The following is a 13,929-nucleotide window of genomic DNA, read 5'->3' as shown; positions in this document are numbered from 1 at the left end:
CCAACTGGAGGAGAGGCTGCACTTGATCTGGTATTGGGAAATGAACCTGGTGGTCAGGTGTCAGATCTCTCACTGGAAAGGATTTTGGAGGTAGTGATCAGAGAGCTGGAGGGGGACAGGAGCAGACAATTAGGAAGGGCATTTAATTGAGGTAAGGGGAAATATGATGGTATTCGGTAGGGAAATTGGAGAATAAATTCGGAACAGATGTTTTAAGGGAAATGCACAGCAGAAGTGTGGCAAAATTTCAGAGTACATTTGCATGGCGCTCTGCATAACAATGTTCCATTGAGGCAGAGAGAGAATGGTGGTGTACCAGAGGCATGGATGTGGAAAATCTAGTTACCAAGGGGGAAAAAGGCTTATGAATTGTTCAGGGAAATAGGCACTGATGGGATTCTAAACATTACAAGGCTGCCAAGAAGGATCATAAGAATGAAATTAGGAAAGCTTCAAGGAGATATGAGAAGGCCATAGCGAGCACGATTAGGGAAAACCCGAAGACATCCTACAAGTATGTGCTGAGCAAGCGGATAAACCGTGGGAGATTAGGACCAATCAGGTGCAACAGTGGAAACGTGGTGGTAGCGGAGCTGCTTAATGAATACTTTGCTTCATTATTCACCAGGGAAAAGAAACTTGGCAATTGTGGGGATGACTTCCAGCGCACTGAAATGCTTGAGCAGAGAGACGTTAAGAAAGAGGATGTCCTGGATGTTTTGAAAAGCATTGTTAGGTATGTTTCTGGGACGGGACGAATATACTCCTGAGGGAGGAGACTGCGGAGCCTCTTGCAATTACCTTTGCTTCATCGCACTGAAATGTGGTGACCAGAATTGTATATGATGCTCAACTCTGGCGCAGCCTATACGTTCCGTGCCCGATGTCCCACCAATTAAAAGGTTTGGGGTATTTGCTTCAAGCACAGACAGTGGAGTTAGTGTATCAATAATGAGAGGACATAGCTTTCATGTGAAAAGTGAGAAATATAATAGGAATCTGAGGGGCAGCCCCTTCCACTCTGAGAGTCTGCAGTAGAAAGAGCTGAGAGGTGAAGTGGTTAAGGCATGTACATTAACAAAATTTAAAATGTACGTGGACAGTGACATGGACAAGAGAAGTTTAGAGTAATATAGGCCAAACGGAGGCAAATGCGGCTAAATTTAGATCCAGGTTTCGGTAGGCATGGAGCATTTGGGAGGAATAGTCTGTTTCCATGCCAGATGCTTCACTGACTCCTAGGGTTGCGTTAGGACCAAAATGCTAACTCAGTGACAACAATTAGCTTGAAAACCAATCTGGTCGCTTTCTTTGGAGCTTTGCCCAGCGACTAATCGAGAGATCAGAAGCTTGAGAGGAGGGATTTCACTCGGGGTCGCTGACCGAGTATAAAACACAGGAACTCGGGAGTGCTTTATTTTAGCTTTCATCAGCCATCAATCGGGAGATAAGAAACTTGAGCGGAGGGAATTTCAGGTTCATTCACCGAGTATAAACGACAGGACCTCGCGGCAGTGTCTTTTTTTTTGTGTGGAGCTTTGAAAAGAGACCAATCGGCGTTTGGGATTGATTAAGACCATAAGATACAGGAACAGAAGTAGGTCATTCGGCCCACAGAGTCTGCTCCACCATTCAACCGTGTCAGCCCTCTGCTTTCATCACATACCCTTTGATGCCCTGGCTAATCAAGAAACTATCTATCTCTGCCTTAAATACACCCAATGACTTAGTCTCCACAGCTGCTCGTGGCAACAAATTCCACAGATTTACCACTCTCTGACTAAAGTAATTTCTCCCGACTCAGTTCTAAAAGGACGTCCTTCAATTCTGAAGTCGGGCTCTCTTCTGCTGGAATCCCCTACCATGGGAAATAACTTTGCCATATCTAATGTTTTAACATTCAGAATGTTTCTATGAGATCGCCCCTCATTCTCCTGAACTCCAGGGAATACAGCCAAGAGATGACAGACCTTCCTTATACGGTAACCCTTTCATTCCTGGAATCATTCTCGTGAATTTTCTCTGAACCCTCTCCAATGTCATTATATCCTTTCTAAAACAAGGAGCCTAAAGCTGCACACAATACTCCAAGTGTGGTCTCACAAGTGCCTTATAGAGCCTCAACATCACATCACGGCTCTTATATTCAATACCTCTAAAAATGAATGCAAACATTGCATTCGCCTTCTTCACAACCGATTCAACCTGCAGGTTAACCTTTAGGGTATCTTGCACAAGGACTCTTAAGTCTCTTTCCATCTCTGCATTTTGAATACTCTGCCCATTTATATCTTCCACGTAAGTGCATGACCATACACTCTTCAACATTGCATTTCCTTTGCCCATTCCCCTAAACTATCTAAGTCTCCCTGCAGGCTCCCTGTTTCCTCAACACTACCCGCTCCTCCACCTAATTTCGCCACAATTCCCTTAATTTGAAATTTGGAATAATTTGAAAGAGTACAGAGAAAATCTACAAGACTGTTGCCGGTTCTGGAGTTCATGAGTTACAAAGAGAGAATGAATAGATTGAATAGGTATTCCTTCGACCTTAGCAGATTAGGAGGAGATTTGATGGAGATATGCAAAAGGGGTATAGGGTTATAGCGTAAATGCAAACATGTTTTTTTTCCACTGAGGTTGGGTAAGGCTACAACCAGAGGTCATGGGTTAATGGCGAAAGGTTTAAGGAGACCATGAAGGGAAACTTGTCATTCGCGTTATTAGCGGCGGTGATGATTGGGGAGGCCAAGGATTTCCGGGAAGGGAGTAGCGATATTCTAAAACTTATCCACTTACAGAAGAGAGGTCATATTAAGGAGCATTACGATCGATAAATCCCTACATAGTAGACTCCGCAGGAAGCTAGGGAAGATATTGCAGAGGCTCTGGCAGAGAATTTATTTAAGCGATGGTCATGAGTGAGGAACCAGAAATATTGAGGGTGGCAAATATTATGTCTGGAAGAAGGTTTGCAATGGAAAACCATGGAACCATTAGTCAGTGAGTCTATGGCCAGCGGTGGAAAAGAGAATGGAAGGAGTTCTGAGCGAACGGAAATGACAAATAGATGTATCAGAACCTGAGTCTCGCGAATTTGAGACGTTTAAAGAGTTAGCTACTAGGATTAGTGACTAAGTTCCCACATGAGCAGACCAATTGGATATAAAATTTACTATGCTGAATTAGAAAAAGAGAGGTGGCGGAGAGTCCTGCTGAAGGGTCTGGGACAGAAAAGTTGATTGTACTCTTTTCCAAAGATGCTCCTTGGCCTGTTTAAATCCTTCAGCATTTTGTGTGGGTTGCTTGAATTTCCAAATTTTGCAGATTTTCTCTTATTTGTGAGGTGATGGAAGGATGTGTTGTTTTTCAGATCATAGGCCTCTGGCTAGTGCTGTACAGGACTCAGTGCTATAACCATTGCTGTTTGCCATCTATATTAACCATTTAGGGGAGAATTCAGTTCCAATGGATAATAAGTATTTTGAAGTCACCAAATTTGATCGTATAATGGGCAGAGAAGATTATGTAGAATTAAATCAGGATGTCAATTAACTGACGAGCGAGGCTCAGGGATGGCAGATGGCATTTAACTTCGACAAGTGTGAGGTGCTGGATTTTGAGAATCAAACCAGAGCAAGGACTAAGTATTAAACTGCAGGACCCTGGAGTGTGTTGTGAAATAACGGAAGTATGGGGGCACAAGTATGCAGTTCGTAGACCGGATCAGGTAGATTATGGGAATATGGTTGATCAATGACTGGGTGAATCGATTGAGCCTCCTTCTTGCAAAAGAGACTCTCACCTGGGCGCGGACTTCCGAGTGTGCGTTGTAGTCCCGGCTGGCCATAATATAAGCTCCAAGCATGTATCATTACTAGGAGTCAGTAAAAACCTTTAATCATATTACTCTGTTGCTCTTCATGCTCTCTACATACGTAAAAGTTCTTCAAAGAGTGTTTCAAGGTTAGATGGTGTTGAAAAGTGCATTTTGCACATTTGCCTTCATCGGTCAGAGCACATTATAAAGGGCAAGGGGTTCCTTTATAGAGAATTATAAAATCACAATGGGCATGGATTCGGCGAATGGTCACGTAACCTAAAAACAAGAGCATTATTTTAAAATTAGATGGGAATGATTTAATGGAAACATGAGGGCCACATATGTGTGCGCTGGGTATATGGAATGAGCTTAGAGGTAGTTGAATTCTGATAATTTAAAGAATATTTGGGGAGCTGAGTGGGTTGAAGAGCGTGGGATCTGGGCTAAACCCGGGCTTCTGTTCACAACTTGGTTGGCTCAACCGATCCATGCCGACTTACACGTCTTCAAACCCGTTCCATCGATCTCCACCTGAACCTCCGCCATATCCGTCTGAACCTTCCCTATTCTCATCACTCTCTGAAAGACTTTTAAAAGTAATTGTTCCCACCTCCATAATTCATCCACACTTCGTCGTTGAAAGATTTACTGGGAGAGGAAAAAAAGACTATGACGATCGATGAAGGAGGGGGCATGATAAGGCCTTGGCGAGTAGGGTAAAGGAAAACCCCAAGGCATTCTCAATTATTTGAAGAACAAAAGGATGACAGGAGTGAAGGTAGGACTGATTAGAGATAAAGGTGGGAAGATGTGTCTGGAGGCTGTGGAAGTGAGCGAGGACCTCAATGAATACTTCTCTTCGGTATTCACCAATGAGAGGGAACTTGATGACGATGAGGACAATATGAGTGAGGTTGATGTTCTGGAGCATGGTGACATTAAGGGGAAGGAGGTGTTAGAGTTGTTAAAATACATTAGGACGGATAAATCCCGGGGCCTGAAGGAATATTCCACAGTCTGCTTCACGAGGCGATGGAAGAGATTGCTGAGCCTCTGGCTAGGCTCTTTATGTCCTCGTTGTCCACGGGAATGGTACCGGAGGATTGGAGGGAGGCGAATGCTGTCACTTTGTTCAAAAAAGGTAGTAGGGATAGTCCGGGTAATTATAGATCAGTGAGCCTTACGTCTGTGGTGGGAAAGCTGTTGGAAAAGATTCTTAGAGATAGGATCTATGGGCATTTAGAGAATCATGGTCTGATCAGGGACAGTCAGCATGGCTTTATGAAGGGCAGATAGTATCTAACAAGCCTGATAGATTTCTTTGAGGAGGTGACTAGGCATATAGATGAGGGTAGTGCAGTGGATGTGATCTATATGGATTTTAGTGAGGCATTTGTCAAGGTTCCACACGGTAGGCTTATTCAGGAAGTCAGAAGGTATGTGATACAGGAAAGTTTGGCCAGGAGGATTCAGAATTGGCTTGCCTGCAGAAAGCAGAGGGTCGTGGTGGAGGGAGTACAGTCAGATTGGAGGATTGTGACTAGTGGTATCCCACAAGGATCTGTTCTGGGACATTTACTTTTGGTGATTTTTTATTAACAACCTGAATGTGGGGGTAGAAGGGCGGGTTGGCAAGTTGCAGACGACACAAAAGGTTGGTGGTGTTGTGGGTAGTGTAGAGGATTGTCGAAGATTGCAGGGAGACAGTGATAGGATGCAGAAGTGGGCTGAGAAGTGGCAGATGGAGTTCAACCTGGAGAAGTGTGAGGTGGTACACTTTGGAAGGACAAACTCCAAGACAGAGTACAAAGTAAATGGCAGGATACTTGGCAGTGTGGAGGAGCAGAGGGATCTGGGGGTACATGTCCACAGATCCCTGAAAGTTGCCTCACAGGTAGATAGGGTAGTTAAGAAAGATTGTGGGCTGTTAGCTTTCATAAGTCGAGGGATAGAGTTTAAGAGTCGCGAGGTAATGATGCAGCTCTATAAAACTCTGGTTAGGCCACACTTGGAGTACTGTTTCCAGTTCTGGTCACCTACTATAGGAAGGATGTGGAATCATTGGAAATGGTACAGAGGATATTTACCAAGATGCTGCCTGGTTTAGAGAGTATGGATTATGATCAGAGATTAAGGGAGCTAGGGCTTTACTCTTTGGAGAGAAGGACAATGAGAGGAGACATGATAGAGGTGTACAAGGTAATAAGAGGAATAGATAGAGTGGATAGCTAGCGCCTCTTCCCCTGGGCACCACTGCTCAATACAAGAGGACATGGCTTTAAGGTAAGAAGTGGGAAGTTCAAGGGGGATATTACAGGAAGGTTTTTTACTCAGAGAGTGGTTTGTGCGTGGAATGCACTACCTGAGTCAGTGGTGGAGGCAGATACACTAGTGAAATTTTAGAGACTACTAGACAGGTGTATGGAGGAATTTAAGGTGGGGGTTTATATGGGAGGCAGGGTTTAAGGGTCGGCACAACATTGTGGGCCGAAGGGCCTGTGCTGTGCTGTACTATTCTGTGTTCTATGTTCCAACTGTCCTATTTGTGCTCCTCAAAATTTTATAATCCTCTATAATGCCACTCCTTGAACGCCCTTCTACCCAGCTGATCAAGATCCGTGCCCCCATACCAACTCCCCCAACTTCCAGCTGACACGATTTCTCTCTATGCCTATCGCACTCTTCATCGGTCAAGAAGGAATTAAATATCTGCCACAAAATTGACTCGGAGGCGTGAAAGACAGCCAAAGTAAACGAAATAATTATTTTATTAGCTGTCGTGTGGTGGAAGAAATGAGGACCACTATTTTGTGAAATTTATCCTGCGATCACCAATTCTGAACTGTTGTCTGAACTGGTATTTGCTAAGGGTGGTTGGATCACAACAACACACAGGGAATATGAAGAAGCCCCTGCTGATACCCTGTGGCTTACTTACGGAAGAGGGTTCTGAACTAATTCAAGTAGAGTTTCCGACATGAGGTGGCTGTATCTGGTTTAAAGTGGTTCTACTTATGGGTAAGTAAGGGTATGGCATTCAGAGACAACACCTCATTTGGGAAAAGAACAATGACGTAATGGTACCTGTACTTTTGGACTATAGCCTATGAAAGTCCACAGAGACTAGCCAACGGAATGAACGTATAACGGTGCTGAATCGATAAAGAAAAATAAATATAATAGTGGAGTTCGGTGTAGATCAGCCAACGCGAAATTCATATTTTGATGTTAAACGTTGTAGCGGGTGGCTGGGACAGCACTGGTACAGAAGGAACAACAACATTCAGGAACGTATGTCATTCATCTGCGATCTATTTTAACAAAATCCTTCGCACGTGGGCAATTACCTTGATGCAATAAGTTTCAATTGGTTGCATCAACATATAGTATTGCGGGGAGGGGGAGGAATCTCTGCACAGGATCGGAAATAAAACCTGGTGATGGTCGCAAACTCGGTCAACTCCATCATAGGCATCAGCTTCCCAACTATCGAGAACATCTCGATTCCCCTCGAATTCCATTATTCAAGAAGGGAACCAGGAAACTATAGACGGGTGAGTCTCACGTCAGTGGTAGAGATGCTACTGGAAAGAATTCTTAGGGGCAGGATTATTGAGCATTTGAAAAACCATGGTCTAATTAGGGAGAGCTAGCATGGGATTTTGCGGGCCTAGTCGAGTCTTACCAATTTGATTTAGTATTTTGAGGAGGTGTTGAGGGTGATTGATGAAGATAGAACTGGTGGATGTTGCCTGCATGCATTTTGAAAAGGCGCTTGACAAGCAACCTCATGGGAGGCTCATCCAGAATATTAAGATGCATGAGGTCCATGATGAATAGACCGTTTGAATTCAGAACTGGCTTGCCCATAGAACAGAGAGTGTTGTGGTCGAAATGACTTATTGTTGCTGGAGGTCTGTGATCAGTGGTGTTTTGCAGGGATTTAGATTGGGACTTTTGCCGTTCGTGAACTGAATGAAAAATATAAATCGGTGGTTAGTAAGTGTGTAGATGATACAAAGATTGGTGACATCGTAGATCGCGTAGGATAATGCCAAGGAATATAGCGGGATACTGTATAAAGAAACACACACAAAATGCTGAAGGAACTCAGCGGGCCAGGCAGCATCCATGGAAAAGAGTAAGCAGTTCATGTTTCGGGCCGCTACCCTTTATTAGGATCCTTTCCCATAGATGCTGCCTAATCTGCCGAGGTCCTTTAGCATCTTGTTTTGGATTTCCAGCATCTGTAGATGTTCTCGTGATTGTGACAGAGAGATATATATCACTTGCTGATATGGGCAGAACAATAGTAGATGACCTTTAACCAGATCTTGGGAAATCAAATTAAAATACTTTTAAGAGCAATAAACATCAATGTTGATGAGCAGTGGGACCTTGGGGTCTAAATTCATTCCTACCTGAAAGTGGCTACACAAATGGGATGGAGTGGTTAAGAAGGCCTCTGACATGCTTCCCTTTATTAGTCGATGCATCGAGTTCAAACCTCAGGACATTATGACGCAGCTTTTTAAATCAGGCTGCATCCAAAATATTGCATAGAGTTTTGAACTTCCCACTTCCATTGACTTGCACCGGAGTTCATAGCCCTCCATACCTTTATATCCATTTACCTATCATAACTTCGCTTAAACATTGAAATCGTGCTCACATACACCACTTATGCTGACAGCTCGTTCCACACTCTCGCGAAGAACTTTGCCCTCATGTTCCCCTTAAACTTTTAATCTTTCACCCTTAACCCATGAGCTCCGATTGTAGTCCCACAAAAGCTCAGTGGAAAAAGCATGCTTGCATTTACCCTATCTATACTGCTCATCATTTTGTACAGTGGATGCGGATGAGGGACGCCCATCTCTCACTCACAGGGTATTGTTGTTTCCATCTTTCTCCAGTGAGTCGCCGATCCGGATCTCGGCTCCATTCAGCCTGTTCGCTTTCCTGTTCAGGTTGGTGATGCTAACCACGTAGATGCGATAGTGTCTCTGCAAATCCACACGCCACCAGGGGTTGCACTGTCTGTTGGTGCTGCTGCACGACGAATGACTGAATTCACTGTCGTGATTCCCATCGATGGCGTTGTCTGCGCTTCCGTAGTTCAAGTAGGTAGTTGACTGCGTCGCCCTGACTCCATAGAGCACGTTCTCCGGGGCGGAGTCATGATCCTCTATGTTAAAATAGAACAGTGGAGAGCAGTTACGTGTCTGTCCATGTCCCGTCTGCAGAAACCTGCCTATCAACTTTGGAGCATAGAACATAGAACAGTAGAAGACGTTAAGAGATTAAGGGAGCTAGGGCTTTACTCTTTGGAGAGAAGGAGGATGAGAGGAGACATGATAGAGGTGTACAAGATAATAAGAGGAATAGATAGAGTGGATAGCCAGCACCTCTTCCCCAGGGCACCACTGCTCAATACAAGAGGACATGGCTTTAAGGTAAGGGGTGGGAAGTTCAAGGGGGATATTAGAGGAAGGTTTTTTACTCAGAGAGTGGTTGGTGCGTGGAATGCACTGCCTGAGTCAGTGGTGGAGGCAGATACACCAGCGAAGCTTAAGAGACTACTAGACAGGTATATGGAGGAATCTAAGGTGGGGGCTTATATGGGAGGCAGGGTTTGAGGGTCAGCACAACATTGTGGGCCGAAGGGCCTGTACTGTGCTGTACTATTCTATGTTCTATGTTAACACACCCTTCCCTGTGCAATGCTGTGGCGAACCAAATAAATGAGTAATCAAATGTCCAACTAAGCTAATCCCATCCGTCCACACCATGCCCTATAGCATTCCATCTTTTTGCGCAGCCGTGTGCCTATCTAAACGCCTCTTAAAAGTCCCGAATGTTTCTTCCTCTAACATCACCTCAGGCAGCGCATTCCAGGCACCCACCACTCTATATTCAACTTGCTCCTCACATCTGCCTTGAAGTTTCTCTCTCTGACCTTAAATGCATGCTGTCTGGTATTTCAACCCTTGAGAAAGATGTCTATTGTATCTATGCCTCTTATAATCTTGTACACCTCTGTCATATCTCCCCTCAGCCTCAGTCGCTCCAGAGAGATCTTTCCAAGTTTGTCCAAACCCTCGTTACAGGATGACCGCAATTCACCTACATTTCGAGCTCCCCTTCCCCTGGGAAGTAGATTACTGCCTCAGAGAGCCATGGCGTGTTACAGCACGAAAACAGGACCTACAGCCCACTGAGACCGGCCTAACAGACCCTTAGAGTTTGTGGAATGTTATCCGTCATTTTTCTAATATCAGCTCTTCATCACCCGAGGACTGGCTCGAGTAGTGAAAGAGCGAAAAGACGAGCTATTGGTAGATTTTTTTTCACCCCCACAGTGTATTGTTTTTCCTTCTTCAGTTGGAAGAGTAGAGAAGCCAAGCAGGAGAGTGGGACGCTCCTCTGGCCGGATGTGGGAAGGCAGCAGGGAGAACTCTAGTGTACCCGATGACTACATCTGTGAGCAGTGCATTCAGCAGCAGCTTCAAACACTCCCTGTGAAGGACATGGAGCTGGAAGTGGATGAACACCGGATCATGCAGCAAGCTGAGGGGGCGAAAGATAGACCATACGACATAGCCCAGGAATAGAGAGGCGTCCTTTTCTAACGGAGGTGAGGAAGACTTCATTTAGCCAGAGAGTGGTAAATCTGTGGAATTCATTAGCACATAAGGCTGTGGAGGCCCAGTAAATGGGTGTATTTAAGGCAGATCTTGGTGGATTTTCCATTAGTCAGGGCGTGAAAAGTTACGGGAAGGAGGCATGCGAATGACAAGATGACGTACGTGAGGTAGTTTAACAAGATAAAAGCCCATGGTATTACAGGAAAGATACCAGCATGGATAGAGCATTGGCCAATTGGCAGGAGGCGGAAATGGGAATAAAGGGAGGCTTTTCTGGTTGACTGCCAGTGACCCCGTGGTGTTCCGCAGGTGTCTGGTGTTTGGGAGCGCTTGATTTCTGGTTATGCATTAATGATTTTATGACGGAATTGATGTCTTCGTGGCCAAAGTTGCGGACAACACGAAGACAGGTGAAAGAGCATATAATGTTTATCAAGCAGACGCTGCAGAAGGGGCAAAGTGGTGACAGATAGACTACAGTGTCGGGATGGATATGGTCATGCACTTTGCTCTTTATTTTATAAATAGGCGGAAGTTTCAGAATTCCAATGGGCAGAGACGTGGGAGTCGTCGAACAGTTTCCCCTAAAGGTTAACTTGCATGTTTAGTCAGTGGTGAGGAAGGCAAGAGCAATGTTGACATTGATTTGGAGAGGATGCTATTGGTCTGTAGGCCCTGGAATTTAAAGAATACGGAGGGATTCGCATTGAAACATATCGAATGTTGAAAAGCCGAGATAGAGTGCATGTGGAGAGGAGGTTTCCCATGGTGGTGAGTCTTGGACCAAAGGGCACAGCCTTAGCAAAGAAGGACGTCCAATTAGAACAGAGATGGGGAGAAATTTCTGTAGCCAGAAGGTCGCGAATGATTGCAATTCATTGCCACGTGGGGATGAGAAGGCTAGGTAACTGGGTGTATTTAAGGAAGATGTTGATGTGTTTTTGAATAGTCAGGGCATGAAACGTTATGGGGAGAAGGTAGGAGAATGGGGTTGCGAGGAAAAATGACCCGGCCGTGATGAAATGGCGGAGCAGACTCGATGGGCCGACTGGCCTAATTCTGCCCCAATCTCATGGCCTTATCAGTGGGCCTTTCCTCCGTGTTATCAATTGTCCAGATTTGACTCTTCATCTGCCAATTTCACTGGCGCAACATGGAGACAAATAGAAACAGATTTTATTGCCTTCTCTTTCTCAACCTTTTCTGGTTCTTCCTCTCTCTACCACTCCCCCACTCCTGCCTCTTCAGCACGCTCTAGTGACTAGTGGGGTACCGCAAGGCTCAGTGCTGGGACCCCAGTTGTTTACAATATATATTAATGACTTGGATGAAGGAATTAAATGCAGCATCTCCAAGTTTGCAGATGACACGAAGCTGGGTGGCAGTGTTAGCTGTGAGGAGGATGCTAAGAGGATGCAGGGTGACTTGGATAGGTTGGGTGAGTGGGCAAATTTATGGCAGATGCAATTTAATATGGACAAGTGTGAAGTTATCCACTTTGGTGGCAAAAATAGGAAAACAGATTATTATCTGAATGGTGGCCGATTAGGAAAAGGGGAGGTGCAATGAGACCTGGGTGTCATTATACACCAGTCATTGAAAGTGGGCATGCAGGTACAGCAGGCGGTGAAAAAGGCGAATGGTATGCTGGCATTTATAGCGAGAGGATTCGAGTACAGGAGCAGGGAGGTACTACTGCAGTTGTACAAGGCCTTGGTGAGACCACACCTGCAGTATTGTGTGCAGTTTTGGTCCCCTAATCTGAGGAAAGACATCCTTGCCATAGAGGGAATACAAAGAAGGTTCACCAGATTGATTCCTGGGATGGCAGGACTTTCATATGAAGAAAGACTGGATGAACTGGGCTTGTACTCGTTGGAATTTAGAAGATTGAGGGGGGATCTGATTGAAACGTCTAAAATCCTAAAGGGATTGGACAGGCTAGATGCAGGAAGATTGTTCCCGATGTTGGGGAAGTCCAGAACGAGGGGTCACAGTTTGAGGATAAAGGGGAAGCCTTTTAGGACCAAGATTAGGAAAAACTCCTTCACACAGAGAGTGGTGAATCTGTGCAATTCTCTGCCATAGGAAACAGTTGAGGCCAGTTCATTGGCTATATTTAAGAGGGAGTTAGATATGGCCCTTGTGGCTACGGGGATCAGGGGGTATGGAGGGAAGGCTGGGGCGGGGTTCTGAGTTGGATGATCAGCCATGATCATACTGAATGGCGGTGCAGGCTCGAAGGGCCGAATGGCCTACTCCTGCACCTATTTTCTATGTTTCTATGTTTCCTTATCCCCTCTCACCGCCCTCTCTCTCTGTCTCCCCCCCCCACCACATCCCACCCCCGCTCTCCCCTCTCTCTCAGAAACAGACACAAAAGATCTTACCGTGTGACCTGGAGAAGTTTATAGTTACACAGAGAGAACCAAGCAACAGGATTAAACGTGACTTCATCCTGCAGAAATGACAGAAAGAGCGGATGTGATTCACACTGTGGAGAGTCCGTGTTATAGAGTACAAGCCTTTCGACCTCACTCTTCAATGCTGACCAAGGTGTTTGCTTGAAATGGACCTACTTGACAGCATTCCACTCATATTCCTCTGAACCATCGTTATCCCTGCACCACCCCAAATGTCTAATTTTAGCTGCCTGAAACACTTCCTCTAGTGACTCGTTGCCTACATCCACCACATTCTATGTAAAAGTATTGCCACGCAGGTCCTGTTTTATTCCCTTCCCCTCTCAAGGTAAATCAATTCCCCCTCACCCTTTGGTTTTAGTCTTCCCTTCCCTGGAAGGACCATGTACCTTATCTACTCCTGTCACAACTTCATAAAATTTTATAAAGTCATCCTTGTTCCGTTCCGAGCTTCATAGCTTTCCTCCCGCATGTTTGCTGACCTCTCTTTAACTTTCTCTGCTGAAAGTAGATCTGATCCCCGTTTCCCTGCCCCCTTCATTGCAGGCTTACGCTCTTGGCCCTTGCTGGTAAGCCTTCTAACTCCATCTGCTGTTGGGAAGGACACTGTACAAAATAGAACGCCTTTACTGAAAAGGTAATGATCCCCGATTGCTCAGACTAGATTCCCAGAGAGAACAGGGAAAGTTGCTCACCTTCTGCAGGTCTCCGTGGGAGCTGCGGGACCCTCCTTTCATCCAAGTTTATATCCAGGCAGCCAGAATGGGGATTTTCCAACTGGTCAAGTATTATCCAGAACATGCTTTCTATTGGCTGAAAGTGCAATGCGATTTGTCAGTCTTGGGCAATGGGACATTGACCAACGTGCAACTGGAAGGAGAGGAAGTGCAGTGTTCGACGGCCGTTGTCCAAGGTGAGGAAAAAAGGAACGTTCATTTGCAAAGGGGAAGTGTGGAGAGGTTGGGAGCTCAAGGGGGCGAGTGTTCAGTCCCCTCTCACTCTCGGAATCTAGTGGAAGCCGGAGCTTTGGAGCTCA

General features: G+C 45.3%; 1 protein-coding gene across 1 annotated transcript in view; it reads right to left on the bottom strand.

The window, feature by feature from the left end:
* LOC140195642 (fucolectin-like) overlaps positions 1 to 13,688 on the bottom strand; it is a 29,654-nt gene extending 15,966 nt beyond the window's left edge. The window contains exons 1-3 of the mRNA XM_072254325.1: positions 13,589 to 13,688; positions 12,861 to 12,928; positions 8,711 to 9,011 (exon numbers count right to left, since the gene is read on the bottom strand). Coding sequence (XP_072110426.1) covers positions 8,711 to 9,011; positions 12,861 to 12,927 — 368 coding nt within the window. The 5' untranslated portion in view covers position 12,928; positions 13,589 to 13,688. The remainder of the gene's footprint in view (positions 1 to 8,710; positions 9,012 to 12,860; positions 12,929 to 13,588) is intronic.
* Positions 13,689 to 13,929: the final 241 nt, after the last annotated feature.

The sequence above is a fragment of the Mobula birostris genome, chromosome 3, assembly GCF_030028105.1.
Source record: "Mobula birostris isolate sMobBir1 chromosome 3, sMobBir1.hap1, whole genome shotgun sequence".
In the NCBI taxonomy this organism is placed as follows: Eukaryota; Metazoa; Chordata; class Chondrichthyes; order Myliobatiformes; family Myliobatidae; genus Mobula; species Mobula birostris.
The sequence above is the reverse complement of the archived record's forward strand: the minus strand, read 5'-3'. Positions and strand labels throughout refer to the sequence as shown.